This window comes from Syzygium oleosum, unplaced genomic scaffold, assembly GCF_021117445.2.
Source record: "Syzygium oleosum isolate NSW1041296 unplaced genomic scaffold, Sole_v2.1 Sole_v2.21, whole genome shotgun sequence".
In the NCBI taxonomy this organism is placed as follows: Eukaryota; Viridiplantae; Streptophyta; class Magnoliopsida; order Myrtales; family Myrtaceae; genus Syzygium; species Syzygium oleosum.
In genome coordinates, this window is record NW_026607505.1 from 1,981,196 (window position 1) to 2,006,306 (window position 25,111).

The following is a 25,111-nucleotide window of genomic DNA, read 5'->3' on the forward strand; positions in this document are numbered from 1 at the left end:
CCAAGTTAAAAATGACAAGTAAATTTAATCTAACTTAATTGTAGAGTTTTCGCTTACCTTGCCTAAAACCTGAACGCCCAAAACTAGCTTGTAGATTTTGGATCGGGTGTTGATGAAAGTAGATTCTCTTTGAAGATTGACAGTGAAGAAGAGAGTTACGATTTGAGGTGAAAATTCCCTTCGATGTTACCTAGATGAAACTGAAACAGAGGAGTGGACTTTGAGGTGGATAATTGCATGTACTCATAGGTGACATTTCTTATTTCCATCCATGGCCAAGTGTGAGAAGTCAAGACATTGTTAGGGATGAGTAATAACCAAGTAATGATAGCTTATGGCTATGTGTCAAGTTAATGCAAGAAACTTGGTTTAAGAATGGCATGTGGCATGCTTGATTTCTCTAAATATGGTCATCCATGATCCTCCATAGGCCACGTGAGAGCAAGGTGTCTTGAGAGAATTTTGTGAGAATTAAGAAGAAAAACAGAATATCTTCCCCTCTTAACGCCAATTAGAAATTAATTAATGGTTATTAATAATTAACTAAATTTTAACTAATAATATTATCCACTAACTATTAAGGCGACGGTAAATTAATTAACACCCCATTAACGTACACATCAACGTTTAGAAATTCTAAACACGTCGAACTCGGAACGATTACGTTCCCGAATTCGCGCCTCACAATTTGCAGTCCAACGACGATTTCTACACATCCATACGAATGCTAAGCTAAATAATACTTAGTTTTATAATTTAAGTATAATTATCGAACTCGAAAAATTTTCAATATCACATATATATATTATTACGAAATTTTCGGATGTCACACACGCTCTCAACCCTAACCCTCTCAACTCTCTCACCTCATCTTAAATGTGTTTTTCTTTTCACTGTACGGTCTCTAAAAGTTATGAACTTTCTTGCTTTGAATCAAAGAGAGTTGGGGTCTCTTTCTTGTATCAGTGGGTTTGAATTTGGGTTTGAGATTTAAAGAAAAGGGAAGAGAGAGTTCTAGGTTGGTGTTAAAATGGAAGGAGAAGGGAGATCACTGGGTAAGACCCCCACATATTTAGTGGCGATCATGGCCAGTGTCTTGGTCACTCTAGGTTTCTTTCAAGGCTCTTTGAATAGGGTTGGAAAGGTCTGAACTTTTCTTTTAGGAGCTTTCTCTGTTTATTCTTTTGGTTCTTTAAATGTTCAAGGAAAGTTGGAAGAAGAAAAAGAGTAGGAGAATAAAATTATATTGTCAGTTGTCGTAGTATCGTTTTGATATTGAACATAGTATTCTTGTATGCGTTCACAAACAAAAAGACCAGTTTCATGGACTCACTCAGGAACTGGACCATGGAACTAACGAGCGGTCCCCAATTCCCATTTTATGGAACCGGTCCTTAGTAGGCAGTTTTCGATTCCAGGATATCCACCTACCCTAAAACCGATCACCCCTAAAGCTAACCACACCAATCTTGCTGCTTGGACTACTTTTATGGATCAGAAGCATTGTCACTTGTATACTTGTCTGATAACGTGACAAGGTGTAGGAGGCTATGCTTCATTATCTGTATAAATAATTAGTTCGGATTGGCTCTTATTTTTATTTTATCAATGCAGTTCCCTTTCTTTATCCTTAATTATCCATAGATTTTTAGCATCGCATCTCGCTCGCTCTGTCGACTTACAAGGTCAAGATCAAGCTCTATTGGATGTTGACATTAGGCCTCCAACATTATTCTCTCAAGACTGCAAAGGGTCACCTTAGTGTTTTACACTTTATTTCTTCTTGGGCGACTAGTAATCCAAACGATGTGAACTCGTATTTCTTGATTTGTACGAAGCTTTGAAGTCTTTCACGTGCAAAGAAAACAATATATCTTAAAAAAGTTACTATCAAGGCGGCATGCAATATGAAGTTTTATCATAACGAAATGTTAAACCGGGTCAAATATGATGAAGGAGATATTACACCGGAGAAAATGTCCACTACTTGGGGCATTAATTACAGTGGCCAACGAGTGTGAAGTTTGTGCGGGACTCGGAGCCATCGACCTTCGCGATCGATTCAGTCTTTTTATGGGACAAGTATATCATTATTTCACCTATAAGGTTTCTTGGCATTTGGATTCAAGAAAGGCTTCAGTCTCCTCAATTTTCTTGGCAAATGCGGGGGCAAAAGGACACTACAAGTGTTATAAGTTGTGTACGGAGGACACTTTGATGCCATAACTTTTTTTCGGAACACTTTGGTGCCAAGTTGGAGGAAAAGAGATCACTTAAGTGCAAATTTGGCCGGAAATCCGACGTGACATTTTTTATTAATTTTTTACGCCGACGTGGCTCGCCGGAGGATGAGTCAGCGTGTACAGTCAGCATTTTTTATTTTAAATAATTTTTTTCCAGCGTGTACAGTCAGCATTTTTTATTTTAAATAATTTTTTTCCTCTTCTTTCCTTTTTCCTTTCTTTTCTCCCCTCGCCGGCCGGTTACCGGTGGCCGGGCCAGCCCAATAAGGGCTGGGCGAGGGCGGCCTTGCCCATGGCCGGCGAGGGGCGGCCTCGCCAGATCTGGGCGAGGCGACCCTCGCCGGCGACAGGCGAGGCCGCCCCTCGCCGGCCATGGGCGAGGGGCGGCCTCGCCAGGATCGGCGAGGTGACCTCGCCGGTGACAGGCGAGGCCGCCTCGCCGGCCATGGGCGAGGGTTGCCTCACCCGGATCTAGCGAGGTCACCCCTCGCCCATGGCCGGCGAGGCCGCCCTCGCGATCGCCGGCGAGGGTCGCCTCGCCCGGATCTTGCTAGGCCGCCCCTCGCCGGCCATGGGCGAGGCCGCCCCTCACCGGCCATGGGCGAGGCCGCCCCTCGCCTGTCGCCAGCGAGGGTCGCCTCGCCCAGATCTGGCGAGGCCGTCCCTCACCGGCCATGGGCAAGGCCGCCCTCGCCCAGCCCTTCCCGGGCTTCGCCGGTGGCCGGGCCGACGAGGGGAGAAAAGAAAGGAAAACGGAAAGAAGACGAAAAAAAAAAGGAAAAAATTTATTTAAAATAAAAAATGCTGACTGTACACGCTAGAAAAAAATTATTTAAAATAAAAAATGCTAACTGTACACACTGACTCATCCTCCGGCAAGCCACGTCGATGTCAAAAATTAAAAAAAATGCCACGTCGGATTTCCGGCCAAATTGGCACTTAAGTGATCTCTTTTCCTCCGACTTGGCACCAAAGTGTTCCGAAAAAAAGTTATGGCACCAAAGTGTCCTCCGTACACAACTTATGGCACTTGTAGTATCCTCTTGCCCAAATGCGGGCTTGCAATTTGATTGAGCACCATGGTATGCAGTGGCGGAGACACAGCTTTGAGTTGAACTCTTTTCCTATGAAACAGAAAATGATTATAGGCTTTAGATAAGACTTGAAGACCACACTAGACAGAGCCCAAGGCACAAATACACCATCCAAATCCAACAAGCATAGGGCTTTTCATCTTCTAAAGTTAGAAATGGAATACTTCTGTATATTTATTAGGATTAATACTACGAAAAACCTCAAACTAGTACACATGTAACAAATTCCTCTAAACTAATTTTTTAACCAACAAAAACCCCCAAACTGATAAACTTGTAACAAATTTACTCTTCGTTAGTTTCCGTTAAATTTTACTATCAAATTGCCGAGTTAAATGACACGTGACAGTTGACGAATGTAACAGTTTGGGGTTTTACCCTCTGTTTGTCACATGTGTACTAGTTTGTGATTTTTTTTTTGTATTAATCAAATTTAACGGAGGGCAAATTTGTTACAAATGTATCAATTTGGGGTTTTTTGTGATCAAAAAATTAGTTTGGAGTAAATTTGTCACAGATATACCAGTTTGAGATTTTTTGTAGTCAAAAAATTAGTCTGAGGTAAATTTATCACATATGTACTACTTTAGGGTTTTTCGTGGTATTAATCCTTTTTTTTGTCAAATGGTATTAAGCCTATTTATTAAGTCTTAAAATTTATCATAAAAAGTACAGTTGAGTCCTAAAATTTTTAAAAAGTGCACTGAAGTCCTAAAACTTGTCAAATTGGTATTATCAAGTCCTAAAACTTTTGTTGATTGCACTTTTTGGAAGTTTTAGGTCTTGATTGTACTTTCGTTACAAATTTTATGACTTAATTGCACTTTTTGAAAGTTTTAGGACTTCATTGCACTCTTGTGATAAATTCTAAAACTTTTGATGCACTTTCCCCTATAATTTATTACTTGATCCACCATTTTATCACTATGTTCCGTGCATCACACGGGCTCAACTCTAGCATATTATTATATGTTGGACGAGAAGTGTGATGGTCCAAAAAAATGTGCAATGCTGGCCTGAGTAAGGTTCGTTGGTGTACAGCTTGCAGCTTGCTTGAACCAATGAGTCCTTCAAAATCAATTGGACTTTTTTCCTTGTCATGACAAGGGCAGACATAAAATATCAAATTGCATTTCAGGGTGTGTAGAACCTTTAGGAGCTAATGAGTCAATTAATTACAAATTTCTTAATCTTAATACAATATATTATCGTTAATTAGAATATGACAACGAATTTAGAATTCTCGGGATCGAGCCCTGCGAAGTGCAAGTGTAGCATGATCGATCGAACGAGTTACTCGAAATAGAGAAAATTCGGCGTGCACTGACATTTGTCCTAGATGATAAAATTATGATTTTAAATGCTATAACCCTATCTCCGAAATCATATGAAGTTTAAGAACCAAAAATATGAATTTTGTAAGCAGTAATCAATACCCTTATTATTATTATTATTATTATTATTATTATTATTATTATTATATTGACCTCAGTTACATTTAGACTTGTCAAACGGATCGGTTGGGTCAAGTTTGGGTCGAGACAAAAAAGGTCCAACCTAAATAGATCAATTTCTATGCTACGCAAATCTAGTGATCTATACTCAATTCAAACCCAACACATATTCCGACCCGACCCATATTATTAAAATACTTCTATATTTAACACAATTTAAGAAAATTCATACTAAAACTGAAGTAAGAATGCGCAGTCAATAGGCACAAGATCAAGTGAGGGCGAGAAAGAATCATTTATGTACGTTGGGTCTACGTAAAACGTAAACCCATTTACGATCCATTTAATATTATCACCCAAATTATATTTAAATCCACTTATAATTAAAACATACAACAACTCAACTCATCATATGTTTGTTAAGAAATAGATTTATAATCCGTGTTGATAGTTCTGGTTCTATGCACAAAGTGTCGAGCCTTTTGCCATGGTATAAGAATTGATTTAAGTTGGGTGACTTTCACAGAATCATGATGTGCAATCTATGATACATACGACCCAATGCAATCATTACACAGCGTCATGCTCTCCAATGTCAATTTGGACAAATCCGAGAAATCTTTGATGGGGCCTCTTTTCCATCTACTATTTAGTATTTAATTACAGAGCAACTCACTTTTACATTCCCCACAAAAAAAGAAAAAAAATTAAAAATTTAGCCAAAAAAAGAAACATAATATATCCTGCTAATTTTTCTCCAGCAATATATACCAACGATGGATGATGATGACCAAGACAGAAGAAAAGGCATGGCCAGTCCAACCGGCAATAGCCGGTAAAGCAGTGGCGCGACCGCCTCTCCCCGTCGCTTCAGACCACATGAAATCCAAGCTAGCTAGAGCTCGAGCCTAGTCTTCTTCAATCTTCACACGCACGCAGACACACACACACACACACACACTCTCTCTCTCTCTCTCTCTCTCTCTACACGCAACTGGGTTTGGTCTGCAAATCCCGTGGATCCATACCCATCTGCTGATCAGTCGAATCTTCCCCATTTCTTCCTGCATTTCCCCTGGAAAATTCCCATCTTTGAGAGAAGAAGAAGGAAGCGTGGAAGATTGGAGCGAAAGTTGGCAGCTTTAGCTATCCATGTGGTGGGAGAGGTGGTCAGTCGCTGAAAGTGAGAGGGTATAGTTTCAAAATCATCCTCCTTTCTTTCTCTCTCTCTCTCTCTCTCTGTCTCTCTCTCTCTCCTTGCAATGCACGAAGGAATCTCTGCGTTCGAAGGCTCCTCGCGGTTCCATTTTCTGGTGTTTCTCCACGAACCCATGAAACTTGCTCGCTGATGTAGTGGGTGCTGTCAGTTCCCTTCACTTCAGTGGAGAATGCTTCACCCACTTTGAGATCTCCTGGAGGTTTGTGGTATCTCCTCTTGGGTGTTTTGAGCTAGTTTTTGGAGCTTTTATATGAATCGATGACTGTTAATGTGGGTTCTTCAAAGTGGGTTGGTGCGATTTTGTGGATTTCTGGAGCCTTAGAGCAGGAGATCTGAGTCGATATTGTGAAGTTCTGGTGATTAGATGTTGCTGGAGGAGGAAAACCCGAGTTATTATCCATGTTCATGGTCTACGAGCTGATTTGTCAAGGCATAAGCATAAGCAAGATGGGGGTTTTAGTGGATAATGTTGGTGGGTTGGCTGTGCTCTTCGTGAATTTGAGCTAACCCACCAGCTCAGGTAACTTGATACAAATTGGTGATTTTGGGGCGAGAAGCAGAATAACGAGTTTTGAGGAAGTTTCGCTTGTATTCATGTCTGGAGCACCCAGAGTGAGGTCGATGAATGTGGCTGATTCTGAGACGAGACCTGTACTAGGTCCAACTGGCAATAAGGCGAGTTCTCTGAGTGTCCGGAAACCCAGTTCGAAGCCATTGAGAAAGAAGGATAGGTCACCTGATGAGTTTGGAACTCCAGAGGGAAAGAAGGCCTCTCAATTTGCGACAGTTACTTCATCCTCTCCCCAGTTGCATCCTACTAATGGTTCCTCTGTACTTCGGCGGCATGAGCAGCTCTTGCATTCTAACTCGTCCTTGAATGCGTCTTGCTCATCTGATGCCTCTACGGAGTCATTTCATAGTCGGGCATCTACTGGAAGGCTCATTCGATCAAGTAGTGTTGGGTATCGAAGAAAGCCTGTTGTTTCGAAGCCGAGGAGTGTTGTTTCTGATGGCAGTTTAGATTCTCCGCCTCCGCTAGGTCCACAGGCAAAAAAGACTTGTGCTTGGGTGACGCCAAATACAGGTGCGTGCATTCTCAATTCTTTGGTAGTTCTGGAATTGCATAGAACTCGTATGTGCTTATCTTTGCAAAACGCATTGTAGCTTTTGCTGATCTATGTTTGTCTAATGGTGATATATTTACGGGGTTAGAGTAAACCCGCCAAATGAATTTCACTGAGAAATATCATCTATCAATACAATATCACAATGTCCGCCAGTATTGAGTCCTCATGGTCCTTCATTTAATGTAGAACCTTAAAAAAGAGTTCATGATTGTTTTGAAACGTATGCACCCGTGAAAGATCACTGTACAAAGTTTTGTTTGTCATTAATCTAGTTCAATTGCTGGTCTCTCTCTCTCTATTAGAACTAGCCAATCTCGAGGAATAAATTGCTCCCGAGCTTAAGAAGCCATTCTTTAGATATCAGCCAAGAGGTTGCTTATCATTGCAAGATCATCATCAATAGATCCATGCATCTGCCTAGAACTGTCCTAGAATGCAAGTAATCGTTTTCTTCTTCACTTGAGATTGGGTGAATCATGAATTAATTCCTGCGAGCTACTACATGAAGAATCTTTTGTAACTTATGATATATTGGGCTTGTCATTAAACAACATCGTTAAGCAATTGATATATGCTTTCTTTTCCCTGTATATCAGAATGGATTGTTCCCTGTTTTCTGTATTACCAGCCTTTATAGCACTAGCTGAGGATAATATTTTCTGGCAAAAATAGAGGGTTGGTGATGTTGTGAGATGTGTTAGCAAAGGTTAATAGGGGAGATAATGCAGCCATTTGTACTAGATCAAAAGCTTATAGGAACCGCAAGGGATTTTCTTTGCTAAGTGGAGGTATTATATTAACCATCCACTATGATGTTGCACCTTGTATTTCCCATTGCAATATGCAAACAAGAAATGTCATAAATCTGATTTAGCCTTTAGCACTACGGTTTTCTTTGATTGAATGGGTATTTAACTATGGTAAACTCTGATGGCCTACACTCTTCAGGCATAATCATCTTTTGTTATTTTGACTTTAGACGCCAGACGTTCTCTCGGTCATGCTGACTATAAGGATAACACAGATTCAAAATGTTATCTAGAGGGATGGAATAGAATGCTTCTATGTCTAACCTTGTGTCTCTTGACTGTGTATGGGGATATCTAAGGGAGACTTGACTTATACATTAGGTTTATCACAATCCTTATTCGACTTCTTTTCTTGTAGTGTGACTAGATAGTTCACTTCAATTCACCAGTGTCTTAATCCATGCCTGTAGTCCTCCATCCTCTCCTTTTTCCGTGAGAAGCTCCTTAACGTTAATAGATCCACTGTAGTTATGGAGTTTTGCCCAGGCATATGAGATGCTAATCAGTTTTCAATTCTCCGACAGAGCCTTGCTATGCTGCTTTCCATGACGAAGAATGGGGAGTTCCGGTGCATGATGATAGGTATGTGAAGATGCGAATGTTGAGTGTACATCTGCTCTGTTGGTTTGGCATGACATTAGACACCTACCATAACATTCTGTTGACAGCTGATTCACATTACATTGTTGTTTACATGCAGGAAATTGTTTGAGCTTCTTGTCCTCTCCAGCACCCTTTCTGAACTTGCATGGCCTGCCATTCTGAGCAAAAGACACACTTTCAGGTGCTTCTCTAAGTTAAATCAAATTGATAATTTCTCCCTGAATTGGCAAAACTGTTTTAGAACTGTCATTGGCCTTGGTCCTCTTGTATCCATAGTCTCTGCTTACTACTTGACCATTCACTCTATTTTGCCATATGATGTGTTTCTTCATGCAGAGAAGTCTTTGCTGACTTCGACCCGCTCGCTGTTTCAAAGATGAACGAGAAGAAGATGGTAGCACCAGGAAGTGCTGCGAGCTCCCTTCTATCAGAATTAAAATTGCGCGCTATCTTTGAGAATGCACGTCAAATAACTAAGGTAAATTAGCGCTTTCATTTCTATTTCGCAGACTGCCTTCATGGATTGAGCTGGATAAACTTGACGGATTGTCCACCTAAAATGTGATTATGCTTCTGAAGTCAATGGTGCTCAATTAGGTGCCGGTTTTAATTATCTCTTGCAAGCTGTTGACGTTTCTCCTAATTGTCCTCTTTTGCAAGTGGGAATAGTTTTTCTCATCAATAACCTCAAGCATATGTCCCGGTTGGTCCATGCTACTCATACTAATTGGGACCACAGGCATCGTGTCTTCTATCTAACAAGCAATTAAGTGTCTTCTAATGGAGTTTTAGTGATCTTCCCCATCACAATTGATTAGGTGATAGTAGTTGACTTGTGGTTCTCATCCCTCCTAAATCTGATTGATCTAGATAAGATAAACCATTCCGTACAGCCTGATCTCTCTCTCTCTCTCTCTCTCTCTCTCTCTCTCTCTCTCTCTCTCTCTCTCTCTCTCTCTCTTCGAATATGAGGTTTACTCATACAACTAATGTACGTCTTGCTTGATTGGTGAACTCTGAATCAAAACTATGTAACCAAGTCTCTAGTCCTATATTGTGATGAAGTAAACATAACTGTAGCTAATAAATGCTGTCGATTTTGTAGCAACTAACTCTTTGCAGGCTCTGTTGATGCCAGGTCATAGAAGAGTTTGGTTCGTTCGACAAGTATATGTGGAGTTTCGTGAATCACAAACCCATAATTAGTAAATTCCGATACCCTCGCCAAGTCCCGGTGAAATCTCCGAAGGCGGACGTGATCAGCAAGGACCTGGTCAGGCGGGGCTTCCGTAGTGTGGGGCCCTCGGTCATCTACTCGTTCATGCAAGCGGCGGGCCTAACGAACGATCATCTCATCAGCTGCTTCAGGTTCCAGGTGTGCATCTCCGCCGCGGAAGGGAAGGAAGAGGCCCGTGCCATGGAAAGCTCCCGCGACGAGAAAGCCGACGGTCCGAGCGAACGCGAACTATCCGCGGCCATGGATGAATTGGATTTCTCCGAGGAATTGTGACGTACATAGCCCCGAGGCCAGACCTCGAACAAACGTCAAACAAACCTTTGACCCTCCTTATGTAGCTACGCTGCCCGTGTCGGCCTAGCGACAATGAATATGTATGTGTATAAAATTTCATGAACCGAACCGTATCAATGGTGGATTTTTCTTTGCTTGTAGAGTAATGAAAAACATATGTTTCATGGTGAAATGCGATGCGGGAAGAGCCTTTGGGCATGGCAAAGGAGATGATAGTCGGTGGCTTTCGTTAAAGGCCACAGTGTGCCAAGCAAAAGTCCATGTCCCATGTTGTGTAAGATCGGTCACCATCTGATCCGTGGACTTGCAATTATAACTAGGTGGGGTTGGTTGGTACGTGTTTCGCCGTTGCACGCCAGACAGCTTGATTTAATTTTGGGGAACGACCGGTCGGGCGTGATGAAATCTAAGGATTTGAAGGACCCGGAACACCTGTTTGTTTCTACTGGGCAGCTAATGGATTCCCCTTCACTCAACATGTCTGTACCCTGGAGCGCAACATACAGTTGGGCTGGCATTATATTCTGAATAGATACCAAAGATAGTGACTTCCCATATAGGCTGTCTCTGGAAAATTGTCCAATCTCAAGTACTGCCTGTTTCGGACCCACATACTATGGTTAGGTTATGCTCCCCGCCATTCTAGTTGGAACAGTGTATTCCCAGATCAATTTACCGAACAGAGCACATCTTTAACCTCGTGTGGCGAGGGGGCAAGACCCAACGGACTTTGCCTCGTCATTCCGCATCTTGTTCGGCTACTATACCATTACTGAACAGATGTGCTGGCTTGTTTGGAAGACGATGGTCTTGCCATTCATCTCTTCACGATCAGTCTACGATGGAGATACACCACTCACTCATGTAAATAAAGACCGGGTGTGTAAAACCACGCAAACAGGAAGACTGGCGAAGCAAGATACAGGGCAAAACCGGTGAAGTAAAAAGCCGAAAAAAACTGTCTCTAGTCATTTTTAACAAGAGCACGAGCTTATCCCTTCTCCACCAGTCGCAAGCACACGTTCATCTGGGCTTGATTTCAAAACCGATGCTCAGAAGAGTTCTAGCTGATTCGATGGCCTTCTCACCTCCCAAGTCTAGGGCCTGGCTTGATAACTCTCCTTCTGAGTCCACAGACCACTGCGTCGGTGAAGTGTGATTTCGCAATCCATCTGACTTCTTGATCGGTGTACCGTGCAACGAATCTGGAGATGCAGCTGTGATCAAAGGGGCGCTTGGTGGGCCATGCCTTTTCTTGGGCACTGGCTTGTCATGGTCATGTATCCCCTTATAAGTTATTGTAACAGCACTAGCATTGTCTATTGCTGTTTCGACTTGTTTACGTACAGGGCATCCAGCAGAGGTGCATCTGTAGTAGTTCCTGTAATTTATTCCAAGTGGCAAATGGAATCCCAACAAAGTCGATTAGCAAAATCCGCACAATAGAGACTGTTTAAGTTGTATAGAATTCTCTGCCAATTCAGAAGAGACGATATTAACTCTCAAAGAGCCGTTTCAACATATAAGCACATACCTCGGATAAGGGTTTCCCTTAACCATTTTCTGTCCATACTTGCGCCATCTGTATCCATCAGCAGATATCCCAACGTCACCCGCGGCATGCACAACAAATTTCGGTTTCTTCCCAGGTTTTAAGGGAGAACTCGACCGAAACAACCTATTTTTCTTCCCCCTGGAGATCAAAACAAGGAGTAAAAGGTATAAGAGCCAAAGCGCAAACGACATTAATCATGCTCAGCACATAAGATCCAGACTAATATATGATCGACTTGCCTTGGCTTCGGCTCTGGATTATTGTCATTTTCCTGTTTGGCCACAATTCCATCGTTTGCATCAAAGCCATTTGCCTTTTCTATTTCTCTTCCAGGAACTGATGATGGTAATTCATTTTTTTGTTCTCTTGAAGCTACAGATGGATCTGATTCAGTGAGCATTCTTACCGGATGTTCGACAACCTCACTCTCCACAATGATTCTGGCAGACTTGACCCGACTCCTCTGCCGCCCATCTCTGACTTTCTGAGGTGGATCGTGATTATGTGAACTTCTATAAACAGTCTCTATTGTGTCGCTCGACAGATCAGAGCACTCTATCTTTTTGGCAGAACATTCAGAATTAGTGCACCTAAAGTAGCTACGGGAACCTTTTGGACTTTTAACTTGCTTCTGACCATATTTCCTCCAATTGTACCCATCTCCTCTAGATGCCTTCACATCAGATGTAGTTCCACAATCGGAAGAATTCTGTACCTTGGCATGTACAGTACATGAATCTGTGACCTTTGTAGTTGGTGGCAGTTTATGGTCTAGATGAGTCGAATTGGCAACTGGTGAAATGGTCTGAGAAGCAGAAACTAGTGACAGTTCTGATGAAATATATGGACAAACATTACGCGAGTTCCTGGAGTAAGTTTCTGCTGCCTCGCCCGTGATGTCAGATCTGAGTTCGCCATACAACCGCTTAACGCGCTCCTAAAGAAAAGGAAATAAAATGCACAAGGAAAGAGAAATCCAGACTAATTAGACACTTGCACAGAAATTTAATTCTATCATGACTTGAAAACAGGCAGCACATGCGAACATACAACATTAACCAAATCACAAAACAAAAGATCAGCCCACGATATGCCTGAGTTGAGTGGAAAGTATCTCTTTCCTGCCTAAAGGGATGTGATAACAGAAATGGCCACTAGGAAAAATCTATCTCACAGCAGTTGATCATAAATCTATCTCCAATGAACTGCAAAAGTCCGCGATGAGATGCAAGGAAAAATCCATGCCTCAAAGTAAAAAGCTCAACAAGCTAATAGCAGGAACCTCGAGCAGGAAACGCCTACGCCGTATATGCCCTCGCCCTTATTCTTTTTTCACGTACCAAAGTCAAAATTTATATTAAATATAAACTCTAGCTAAGCAAATGACAACTATATGTAAGTTTAGGTAAGCGTTAACCCTGCTTGGATCTATTCCCTTTTAATATTTCAATTTATCTTAAACTACGTAACACCGATTGATCCCTAAGCATAAGTAATAACAGATCCTGTTAATATGCAGAGCCTGACAATCAATAACATTATTATTCCCCCTTCAACGTGTATAATTGGCTACAATGATTCTCTAAAGCCAAAACTTTAAAAAGATCTGTCACAACTTAAGATGCATCCGAAACTACGCAGGAAAATATGTGTCTTCAAGTCCAAACTTCAGTAAACCTAATTAACAACACTAGTCAACTTAAACTGCTTCTCAGGCTTCCCCTACAATCGAATTCGTGCCTAAAAACTACTTTGCAGGCTTCCTCTACAATTGGAGACGTGCATGGATCAACATAAACGATGACAGCCCTGACCACCTCATCTTTCCTGCACGACATTAGGTGTAAAGTCCATGATTCATAATTCTTCCATAGATCCACATCTACTTTGGATGTACCTCATGCGTTCGGCAGCCTGCAAAACTTAGAACTACCTCCTCAAAGTGACGGTGCGAGCCGTGGATGGAAAGCTCGCACATGCATATTTCGTTTAAGATGCGAAACATAATTCGCCTAATTACAAAATTAAACCTAGACCCCAAAGCCATGCAAAGGCCTTCACTCATTTCTTAATCGAAATCGAAATCGAAAGCGAAAAAGAAAAAAAAAAGGACAAATAAACAAACCAGCCGCGGTGCATCAACAAAGTGACCCAGACAACAAGCTCGAATGCAGAATGCACCGGAAAAATAAAAATACGAATTGGAAACGGAACCTAGTCGAATTCCACTAAATGTAGATGGGTCGAACACTGATTCGCACCACTTAAGTTATCTTCAACTCACCCACTGAGAGCTAGAACCGGTATCTATACCAGCAGGTAAAAAAAAAACAGCAACTTTCAAGAAACAAAAACCACCATCCATCACCACTTTAAACAGAGACACCTTGAGATCAAGCCGAAACCGACGTAATGAAAGGGAGCGAGGGGGAAATCACCGAGAGATATTTACCTCCGGCTCCTCTCTCGACGCAGAATCCGCATGCGAACCTGCCACACACACGCACACACACAGACACGCATCAAAACACAACCCGAAAACCAACCGACTCAGCCTCACCAGCAAAGCCCCCGAGCCACCTTTCCCAGAAACGGAAGAGAAATACACAACAAGAAACCGGGAAAAGATCCCGAGAGCAGGAGGAGGAACAACTCACTCGCGCACCGACTCGGCGTCTTCAACCGAGAGCCTCCTCCTCTTCCTCCCGCCGCCGCCTCCGCCGCCGCCCCGCGGAGGTCGCCGAGCCGCGCGACCATCCTGAACTCCTGCAGGTCGCGGAGGCGCTCCTCCTCCGACTCCGACAGCGACTCCGATTCCTCGGGCTCGTCCTCTGTCGGGAGGGCGGCGTCGTCGGAGCTGTCGCTCCCGTTCTCCCCCATGGACCGGCTCGGGGCTGGGCCTAAGCCGGAGCCGAGCCGAGCCGAGCTCGCCGACCGGCCGCCGATCGAGGGGGCGGGAAGCGTCGCCGCCGCCGATCGCGACCGCGATGCGCTATAGAGAGAGAGAGAGAGAGAAAGCGAAGGTTCTGGGAGGTGAGGGTTTCGTGCTCTGCTTGTTTGGGGGGGAGGTTGCGTTGGCGAAGCTTCAGAGAGAAAAGACGCCGAGCGTGGGGACATTTGTCCTTTTGACCTGCGTTTGACTCAGGTGGTCTTCCTCTTCTTCCCTGAGAAAATAAATATTAATGATAATGGTTTATTTTCTTTTTATTTTTTTTTATTTTATTTATTATTTTTTTGGTTGGGGGTTCCGGGTCGTGCGTGCGGGAGCGTGGGGATGGATCCGATTCGCCGGGTGACGGGACTGCCGCCGTTGGTTTTGGTTGACATCTTCTCCTCCTCCTTCTCCCCCCGTTCATTTTGCCTCTTGGTATTATTATTTATTTTTTTTGGGTCGTAATTTTGCCTTAATTAAACGGGGCCAAAAAAAAAAATTGCTGTTTAGTAGTGGCGAGGCTCTTGACCTGGGGGGGTGTTAATGTACTAAACTAATCCCACGTGTTAACTACATATAGAGCCACGAATAATCTAACCCAAAGAGAAGTGAACAATCTTAGGGTTATTTACTACTATGAAATGAAATCGGCGTATTGAATAGCGTGACAGATCATTATTCGATACGGGAAGATTGTCCAAAAAGTTATAAACCTATTGCACTTTTGCCAATTCAAGCCTAAATCTTTTAATTATACAAATTAAGTCTTAAACCTTTTCATGTTTTGCAAATTGAATCGATCCTACCAATTTTGACCCGAAAATCGCTGACGCGGATGCCAACCATCCTTAGGGGTGAGCATCGGTCCAGGGTCAACCTGGACCGACCCTGGATTGGCCAGTCTTGGCCCAGTTCCCGGGGACTGGGTCGATCCTTGATTCTGAGACCCCTGGACCTCGGTCTTGAGAGTTTAGAGTTGGTCCAACTCGAACCAGCACTGTATATATTAAGATATTATATATTGTATGCTTTTGTCTACTCTAAACCCTAGTACCTCCTCCTCTATTCTCTTCTTTCTTGTTCAGTTCAATTTGCCGTGTTAATTAGAAAATAGAAAGAAACTTAGCCCTAATTCGACCAAAAAAATAGAAATCCTCTTCGGTCGCCTTGCTCTGTTCGCTTGCCCACCTTGCCTGGCTCGCCTCTCTTTGCTTGCCTCGCTCGCCTTATCGCTTGCCTCTATTCGCTCACCTCGCTGCTCGCCTCGCTCACCTTAGGCCTCTCCTCGCTCGCCTCACGAGTGCAGCTCAACTGGACAAACATACTTTGTTAAGTATTAATTATGTGTGTTGTTTGTTAAGTTTTCAAGTGTTTGGAAGTTGAAGCGATCATTTAAGAATGAACAAGATATGAAGTTGTATAATTCATGATTTATATTAAGTATTTTGAACTTCTTATGGTTTAATCGTATTTCACGTGTTCATTTTTATGATTTGTCGCTTTTAGCAAATTGAAATTTATGTTGTTACCTTATCTTATATTTATGTCTGATATGTATTGGTGTCCATAATTTGGTTGCTCAATGTCGCATTGTTGATGGATATGTAATTTGAAATTATATGTTTGTCAATTCAAGGAATATAAAAAACGAAAAAAAAATAATCGATTAGTCCCGGGTTGACCCTAGAAATGGACCCGAGTCCAGTCCTTGGTCCCAGGTACAACAAGGTCGGTCCTCGATCCCAAAAATGAGGGACCAACAATGTGCAGGTTGGTCCTTGGGTTAGGTGTTGGACCAACCCAACCTAGATCATGCTCACCCGTAACTGTCCTTCATGACACCGTCAGCGCTGATGTGAATAATTTTTAATAATATTTTAATATTCTTTATTTTATTTTATTTTCTTTCTTTTTCTTTTTCCTTATTTACTCTTTTTTTATTGTTAAGGCCGGCAGGGGACCATCGACCTAAGCCCGGTGACCCCCACTACTGGGCGAGGGCCTGCAAGCCCTCATCGGCCACAGGCAAGGGCTCACGGCCCTCACAACGACCGACAAGGGCCGGGAGCCCTCGCCCAGCTATGAGTGAGGGCTCGCGGCGGGTGAGGGCTCGTAGGTCCTCACCTAGAGGTAAGTAGGGGGCTGCCAGCCTTAACAATAAAAAAAAGTAAAAAAAGGAAAAAGAGAAAGAAAGAAAAAAATATAAAAAATATTAAAATATTACAAAAAATTATCCATATTAGCCGCCGGCACGCCGGCCATGCCATATAAGACGGTCGACGTTCATGTCAGCGATTTCAGGCCAAAATTGACCGAATGGACTTAATTAGCAACACATGAAAAGTTTTAAGACTCAATTGACATAATTAAAAGATTTACAACTGAATTGACAAAAGTGCAATAGATTTATGACTTTTTAGATAATTTTCCCAATCCGACATACAATTTTCCACAGTATTATACAATGCAAATAATGATAGGTGGTGACTTTTTCATATGAGTTGACATGATAGTACCCGATTCTATAAAAGGCGTTGGCAAACCAAAGTCGCACGAATTAACACGAATTTAAAATGTACTAGTTCTTTAGCATGTTCAACAATTGCTTTTTTAACGGTAAGGCGACTTGAGAAGAATAAGCAATTCAAACGAGACATGGAATGACAAAATACCAACGCTATCGAAAAATTTATGATACTTTGAGGTTGTACGAATCCTTTGTCAAGTCCTTGCCTCTAGTCGAAGCACCGGCGTCAAAATGCATATAACTCTATTTTGCTAATAGATTCCAAGATTAATACTACTAAATATCCCGAACATTGCAAGCACACGTTCGTCGAAGGTAAATGCAACCAGAAATGATTTGCCGCCACACGTTCGCCGCCTAACCGAGCGGTCCGAATGCTTTACTCTAAAACATATTTATGGAGAAGGCGACACATGCGCCGATCGGTTAGCGAGTTTCGCCTTACGCGATACATACGTTGATAATATCGTTTCTTGACCTCCTTCGGCTCTAGTTCCTTTGATTCTAGGAGATCAAAGTAGGTTCCTTTCCATCACGTTTAGTTTTACGTGCCTACTTGTCTTCTGCAAACGAGAGAAACACAAGGGCAAGCAGCATCAGTTCATGCCTTCCCTTCGTCTTTTACGCCCCTTGATCCGGACATGGACTTATCTTAAGGGGAAAATTACCAAAAAGGTCATCAACCTATTGCATTTGTGCCAATTCAGTCTTAAACCTTTCAATTTGGCCAATTCAGTCCTAAACCTTTTGCAAACCAGCAACCAATTCGATCCTTTTGGCGGCCGGGTGGCTGACGTGGCCGGGCCCGGCCGACGTGGCGCCGGCCGGCGTCCACGTGACAATATTTTAATATTTTTTTATTATTTTCGAATTTTTTTTTTCTTTTCCTTCTCCCCCTGGCCTGTCCGGCCAGGGGGGAGGCTCGCCGAGCGAGGGCCCGGCTCCGGCGAGGCGAGCCGGGCCCTCGCCGCCGTTGGGCGAGGCGGAGCTCGCCCAGCCATGGAGAGCGGGCGGCGGCGAGGCCCGGCTCGCCATGGATGGGCGAGCTCCGCCCTCGCCCAGAGTTGGGCGAGCTCGCCGCGATCCGGGGCCCGGCTCGCCATGGATGGGCGAGCTCCGCCTCGCCTAGATCCGGCGAGGCGGAGCTCGCCATGGCCGGGCGAGCTCCGCCTCGCCCGAGCCGGGCGAGCTCCGCCCTCGTCGGCAAGGCCCCTTGGACGGACGAGCTCCGGGGAGAAGGAAAAGAAAAAAAAAAAAATATTAATAATAAAAAAATATTAAAATATTGCCACGTGGACGCCGGCCGGCGGCCCACGTCAGCGCCGGCCGGCCAAAAGGATTGAATTGGCTGGTTTGCAAAAGGTTTAGGACTGAATTGGCCAAATTGAAAGGTTTAGGACTAAATTGGCACAAATGCAATAGGTTGAGTACTTTTTTGGTAATTTTCCCCAATGAACCACCAGCGGAAGCATGATTGTCAAAACAACCGACGGAAGCATTCCTTGCTGTGTGAAATGTTTTTCCTTTCATCCCGACCATCTCGGCAAACTCCAAACACGTGACAAACCCCTCTAAATCTTACATGTCTTCACGATGAAAGTCAATCTTGTATTAAATTATGCTGATCCCGTGAGCTTCTTCTTATGGTCGTTTTCGGAAATGGGGAACTCAAGAGTCAAAGAGTCGATCTTGATATCTCTGGGAGGAGACTAAATGCTGCCCGCTCGATCAGACCCACCATCACCAACCTTCCCCACTGGCTGGGACTGGACCACCTACCTAATCATCTCCACCACGAGCACGAGATTTAAGACATCTAAAAACGAATGAGAAATATTCAAAGCATCCTAATTCCAAGATCTGCTGGGGCTTCAGCTGACGAGACTGTTGAATTGGCGCCTCTCTCGCTTTCTCACAAGGCGAGCGAGTGTCTTCTGAACCCACTTGCTCTCTTTGTCATCTGATTCTTCACCTGGTTCGTAGTTTCTTTTTGTTGTTGATGGGTTTTCTTCTCTCATGTGGTTTCTTGGGTTGGCTGAAGGAGAAAAAAAAAACAAACAAAAGCGTTTGGTTTTTGGTGGTTCTATTACCAATTCTCACGAGTTCTAATTTGGAGCTGAAGCATCTGTTTGTTCCCGCAAGAATGATTTCGGAATTTAGTTTAGTTCCTCAAGCTGAACTGATTAGTAATTTGCAAGAAATGGTGATTGATTCTGGAGAGAAACTATTGTTGCTTGTTGTTAGTTGTGACCTTCGAATTAGTCGGAAATGGTTTGATGCCGTGTCTGATTATGCTGTGATTTGCGGAAGCAATCAATTGGTGGAGAGATTATGCTTAGTTTATGGAATGCTTGATTCTTGCAATCTTGTAGGATTGATGAAAACAGCTTTTACAATTATGCCTTCCTGGAGTTCTGGTCTGTTTGCTGTTAAAGTTGGAGATGCGTTGGCTCCTCTGGGAATGCTAAATGGTTTTTTGCAGTTGAAAAACTTGTGATCTTCGGTATATCCGAAGTATCATGACTTTGTTCCACTCATTTTGCTAGACCAAGGAAATACTTGGCTTGCTCGAAATTACCTTGGAAGCAGAAATTTCCAGTCCTTTCTTAATCCTTTCTGAGGATGCATGACTTAAATTCTTGCACAAGCTCGAGTGGTGATTGTCAACTGTCGAGTAAACTCTCCAGAAGTAGCTGCTTCATTCAGCCACTTGAACTTTTAATATTTTGATTGTGGTCAGGTGATTCGTTCTTATGAGCCGTGGATCTCTCCTCCATACTGTGACTTTGCATGCTATTTGTAGTTTTCCAAATGATCGAATTCAATTGAAAGGTGGTGAATCTGGTTGTTTACTGCGATGATGGACTACTGTTCCTTTAGGGGTGGTGTTCTTCTCTTGTAGTTGGATGAAATTTGATTAACCGTCTTCAGCTTCGATAGTAACAACAGAAATGTTCAAGACCCTTTACTCATGCAAGTTTTATTGACTTATTCTATGAGCATACTGTTTACTCATGCCACTTAATGTCTATGGTAGGGGACAAGAATGGAAGAGGCATTACCCAAGAAACCGCGTCCAACTTTCTGGGACCTAATATTTGCTGCTAGAACTGTGGCTTGGGAAGCATATAAAAGCAAACCCATCTCGCATTGGATTCTTCTGCTTCTGAGTGGCGGATTGATGCTCACCGCCTTCCCTGCTTCGAGCCTCCTTTCCCGTGTCTATTACACAAATGGTGGCAAAAGCAAATGGATCATCTCGTGGGTGGCCGTCGCCGGATGGCCCCTGACTGCGCTCATCTTGATCCCTACATACTTCATCTGCAAAGTTTCCCCAACCCCTCTAAACTTAAAGCTCGTCATTTCTTACTTAGTCTTAGGTTTCTTAAGTGCTGCTGACAATCTCATGTATGCCTATGCCTATGCCTACCTACCTGCGTCAACCTCGTCTCTTCTAGCATCGTCATCTTTGGTGTTCTCTGCACTATTTGGATATTTATTCGTCAAGAACAAACTAACTATGTCGATGATCAATGGTGTCGTGATAATTACAGCAGCCATGGTAATAATCGCTTTGGACTCGAATTCAGACAGATATGGCAATGTCACCAATAGCCAATACATCATGGGTTTCATGTGGGACATCTTGGGATCCGCACTCCATGGCCTCATCTTCGCTCTCTCGGAGCTCGTCTTCATCAAGTATCTAGGAAGAAGATCGTTCCATGTGGTGTTGGAGCAACAGGTCATGGTTTCTTCTTTCGCTTTCGTACTTACAACGATCGGTGTTGCCTTGAATCACGATTTTCAAGAAATGGCAAACGAGGCCAAAAGTTTCAAGGGCGGTAAGAGCTCGTATTACTTGGTTATGATATGGGGCGCCATAACTTTTCAATTGGGGGTGCTTGGAGGCACTGCCGTGCTTTTCTTGTCTTCGACCGTCCTCGCTGGTGTCTTGAACGCTGTGAGGGTGCCTCTTACTAGCATCGCTGCCGTTATATTGTTGAAAGATCCGATGAGTGGATTCAAGATCCTGTCGCTTGTCATAACCTTTTGGGGATTTGGATCATACATATATGGCAGTGCCAATGTGAGTACCGAAACTTCATGACTGTATCTTGGCTAGTTCTCACTAATCACATTATGGTGCAACTTGTGATTCAGTGTATACTGCATAGTGTGAAAGAAATGATAAGAAAGGTTATTTATCTGCTTTGTAGTCATCTAACTTTTGCAGTAGACTGAGTCATTTTTGTCAATGTTCATGATCTGTGATTGATATGACTGACCAGAAGTTACTGTATTCTCCGAACTAGAGTACCACCTTCGGTGGACAGAGAGAAAGCCTTTCATCTGCAGTAACTGTACAGTTCTAACCGTCGCACTTGGGGCCACGACACAACAGTAAGGTTCCAATGACCTATTTTGGCGTGTCGATCGCCGGTTGAAAACTATATGCAGAAATGCAATATCAATGTAGAGATTTATGCATACATGTTTCGTTGAGTAGGTACCAATTGTTGCTCTTCTTCTCTTGCTTGTGTGAGCTTTGTCTGCGGACTCAGCTCAGGTTCATTAACAGATCATAGTGATCAATGAAAGTGATGATGTAGAGTTTTCCCAAATGAGCAAACAACCCAGTGAAGAAATTTCTCGGACGCATTCAAACTGCTTACACTTCATAAAGACGTATGGACGACCGAAAGAGGAAAACCATAATGAGATGACTGCTAGTGTGACCATGGAAGATTACACATTGTGGTTTCCTATCAATTTGTAGCAAATCAGATACAGGTAATTTTACCAGACCTGTGAATGGAGATGATGGATCAGATGTGAAGAAAAGAACAGATTAGTAAGCGAAAGCGCCTGGTGCAGTCAAAATGAAATCCTTCCGGGACATTTGAACAAGCGCTAGGGCCAGGTCTCCGGCTGGGGTGACACAGAATTCGTTCTGCTATCAGTCAAGCGTCGAGGTTGCTTCGCACTTACTCTCTCTACTGCATGAGAACGAAACCCCATCGAACATGTCAAGTGGCTCATCGGTACAAAAAGCTCAAGAGCATGATCTGAACTTCAGCCTAGAAATATGAAGCCCGCGAACTGAAGAGCACAGTTTTATTAGAATGCAGACAGATACAACAACACACATTGATTAAGACGATCATATCTTTCTTCTTCTATCAAGAGATAAACTACTCCATGAACTGTTGAATGTCACTTGAGCAGGGTATCGCGCCTCTACGATGCAAAAGTCTGCGACGAGTACGAATCCAAACTCGGGCCACGTAAGAAACACAGGGTTCCGAAAAACTAGAATTACAGCACCCGGTAGCATATTAGCTAAGCTCGGAAATGCCACAGTGTAACTAGAAAACAAATGCTTGAGAATAAAAACAGGATATAAGACCATAAGCCATAACCACGTAATCGTCATCCCCGCGAGAGCAAGGTTTTACAACAGAGGTACAGGCAGGGAGGATTAGTACCTCTTGCCATTACTATCATCGGATTCACCACTCCCCATCGTTACAATCACACAGCTAAAATAAGCCTTTGTTCGTGGATTTAGGAATGTAAGATAACTCTGTTAGCAAACATTAACAAGTTTTGCTGCCATGACTGGCTAATAGAACAGTAGCGATTTATTTTAGTTCTTAGGACCGATATCTTTGAGAGCGCATATCTGCTCTTCTCCCATTGCGGACATGACCGACACCACAAGGTCCTTTCCTTCGCCAAACCCATCTTTAATCTGTGAAAGGAGAACCCGTGAGAAGTTAGATCTAAGCTGACAATTATTTAAGCACGTTGGAAAAATAGAGAGACTGGGATAAGAAAATATGCATGTCCTAGAGTGATACCTGGCTAAGCAGACTGTCATCGGTGGGAAGCCTCAGATCGTCCTTGGTGTTTCCATTTTCAGTCAGAAGACTGACCTGAAAGATATTCAACACAAATTGTTTAAATCAGTCTTGAGGAGAAGAGCAGAGACTTTCTCGTGACAGTCTTTATACCGGTTAAGGTCTTCTGGGATTAAGATATCTTTTTCCGCAGAAGGAAGTTTCTTCAATTGAAAAATGCAATTCATCCCATGAAATTTGCTTTGATCAGAAGAAGACCGACTCAAAATTGTGATACCAATGATCCTTCACGGTCCAGGAGAGAACCTTTTGGACATCAGATAATCATGCCTCTCAGAGATGTTGCAAATATCGATATGTTTTTTTTCCTTCAAATGGAAAGCTGAAACTTTTTGGAGTACTTAACATCCAAAATCTTGATCACATTATGGAATCTTCATTCGTAAAAAGAAAGGGGGAAAGCATTTTCCTTTTTCAAATAAACCATGATCTATTTCTCACGTTAACACTATTACAAGCACCATCGTATGTATATAACAGTTAAGAGGCCCTTGTGAAGCAAATGATCTGGCAATAACAGCAAAGAATCACTCACAAAACCATCTTCAGAGATATCAATGAGCTGATAGTCAGTGCGGTTAACATGAGGAACCTGCGAAATGAACACAGAAAACTTTAGAAAAGAACAAGCTCTCTTAAAAAAAAGATCTTTCGAAAGAAGATTTGGCCAATGGGGCATTTACATCACAGTTGTGGGACGACGGAACGATATCTTCAAGTTTCTTCCCATTGAAGATATCAATCCCCACGAAGTGGCACTTGGCATGTCCATGCTTGCCAGTTTTTGAGGTAGAAACCTCTACAACCTGCTCCCACCATGACAAGAAATTTTCTATGAGCGAGACCATAATCCAGATAACATCAAATGTGATGCAGTATCCTCTAAATAGATGAGTGAACTGCACATGAATTAACAGCAACAGCTTTTCCCAGTATGAGGAAAGGCAGACTAGACTGCGCATCAAACTGAGCTATTGTAATACAAGATATGCAACGGAACGGAACATAACCCTCAAGCTATAACTCACAGGGTTTCAATATAAATCTATTAGCAAGACTTGAATCCTGTTACATGAATTTCCATCTAGCAGAAGAACACGACAGATCAACAAATTCCCGAACTTTATAGACAAGTGGGTTTCAATCAGACGCACGAAAGAGAGACGCACAAAAAAGCAACCATCTTTAGAATTTCTGGCAGTACCCAAAAGGAGTTGGAGCCTCACACAGTTTCCACCGGAACAAATCATTCCCCCGCACATCTCTCGTGGGACGATGAAACGAATTGCTTATTATTCAAACAACCCAACAAAAAGATTTGAGTAAGAATTACTGAATTACGACACACCAAGAAAAGACACGCCTCGACAATTCCGAGCTTTCACAACATTGCATGGAAGATCTGACGCGTTAAATCGCATACCCAGATAAATTCTCAGTACCCAAATGATCCCAGAACCAGAATATGAGAGAGAGAGACGGACAGAGACGGAGACAGAGACAGAGAGAGAGACCTTGCAGGGGCGATTCTTGATGACGATGTAGCCATTCTTGCGGATGGTGCCAGCTTGTTGCGGGTAAGTCTTGGACGCACCCGCGTCTCCTTTCGACTCGAAGTGATGTTCCTCGTCCGACATCTCTCTCTCTCTCTAGAAATTCGCAGTGTGAGGACGAGCCGGAGGAGAAGGAGGAGGAGGAAGAAGAAGGAGGAGGAGACAGGTGGGGGTGGGGAGGCCCCTACTGATATTCTTCTAACTCTGGTGACACTGCAGGTTCAATCCTGGCCGTCGGATGTGTTGGTCCCAGGTTTGATGATGGTGACATTGAAAATCAAGAATCCATGGATATAATTCTTGGATTTTGGGGTGTTGTGATTATTATACAAATGGGAGACTTGGAGTGATTTGAGTCTACATCAATTTTCTATAGGATTTTAATATTTGTTAATGTCCTTTTCCTTCTATCGTGGATGATTTAATAGAGTGTAAAATCGGTTCTTCTCTTGATTTTACTGGTCGATCATCTTTGATAGTCAATCATTCGATGCGCCCATCTATCTATAGAATATAAGAAAACAAATGATAATGAAATAT

At 42.9% G+C, this 25,111-nt stretch overlaps 4 protein-coding genes across 6 annotated transcripts; 2 read left to right on the top strand and 2 right to left on the bottom strand.

Moving 5' to 3' along the window:
- Positions 1-5,698: 5,698 nt before the first annotated feature.
- Positions 5,699-10,252, top strand: LOC115677429 (uncharacterized). Its single transcript, XM_030600597.2, has 5 exons — positions 5,699-7,094; positions 8,471-8,528; positions 8,647-8,730; positions 8,886-9,027; positions 9,688-10,252. The coding sequence occupies exons 1-5, from the start codon at positions 6,605-6,607 to the stop codon at positions 10,057-10,059; spliced, it is 1,146 nt and encodes a 381-aa protein (XP_030456457.1). The 5' UTR covers positions 5,699-6,604; the 3' UTR covers positions 10,060-10,252.
- A 618-nt stretch (positions 10,253-10,870) lies between these two features.
- On the bottom strand, positions 10,871-14,742 carry LOC115677428 (probable WRKY transcription factor 32). 2 transcript variants are annotated; one of them, XM_030600596.2, is made up of 5 exons: positions 14,293-14,742; positions 14,088-14,125; positions 11,875-12,572; positions 11,615-11,773; positions 10,871-11,461 (listed from the first exon to the last, which is right to left on the bottom strand). In XM_030600596.2, the coding sequence occupies exons 1-5, from the start codon at positions 14,513-14,515 to the stop codon at positions 11,104-11,106; spliced, it is 1,476 nt and encodes a 491-aa protein (XP_030456456.2). In that variant the 5' UTR covers positions 14,516-14,742; the 3' UTR covers positions 10,871-11,103. The 2 variants fall into 2 exon arrangements, with proteins under 2 accessions (XP_030456456.2, XP_056176765.1); XM_056320790.1 differs by lacking the exons at positions 14,088-14,125; positions 14,293-14,742 and adding an exon at positions 13,920-14,015.
- A 3,976-nt stretch (positions 14,743-18,718) lies between these two features.
- On the top strand, positions 18,719-21,353 carry LOC115677387 (probable purine permease 5). 2 transcript variants are annotated; one of them, XM_030600547.2, is made up of 2 exons: positions 18,719-19,017; positions 20,132-21,353. In XM_030600547.2, the coding sequence occupies exon 2, from the start codon at positions 20,141-20,143 to the stop codon at positions 21,203-21,205; it is 1,065 nt and encodes a 354-aa protein (XP_030456407.2). In that variant the 5' UTR covers positions 18,719-19,017; positions 20,132-20,140; the 3' UTR covers positions 21,206-21,353. The 2 variants fall into 2 exon arrangements, with proteins under 2 accessions (XP_030456407.2, XP_030456408.2); XM_030600548.2 differs by having other exon boundaries at positions 18,726-19,069.
- A 1,125-nt stretch (positions 21,354-22,478) lies between these two features.
- LOC115677388 (eukaryotic translation initiation factor 5A) lies at positions 22,479-24,753 on the bottom strand. The gene is made up of 5 exons (XM_030600550.2): positions 24,533-24,753; positions 23,702-23,824; positions 23,554-23,610; positions 22,959-23,033; positions 22,479-22,849 (listed from the first exon to the last, which is right to left on the bottom strand). The coding sequence occupies exons 1-5, from the start codon at positions 24,653-24,655 to the stop codon at positions 22,745-22,747; spliced, it is 483 nt and encodes a 160-aa protein (XP_030456410.1). The 5' UTR covers positions 24,656-24,753; the 3' UTR covers positions 22,479-22,744.
- Between the last annotated feature and the right edge of the window lie 358 nt (positions 24,754-25,111).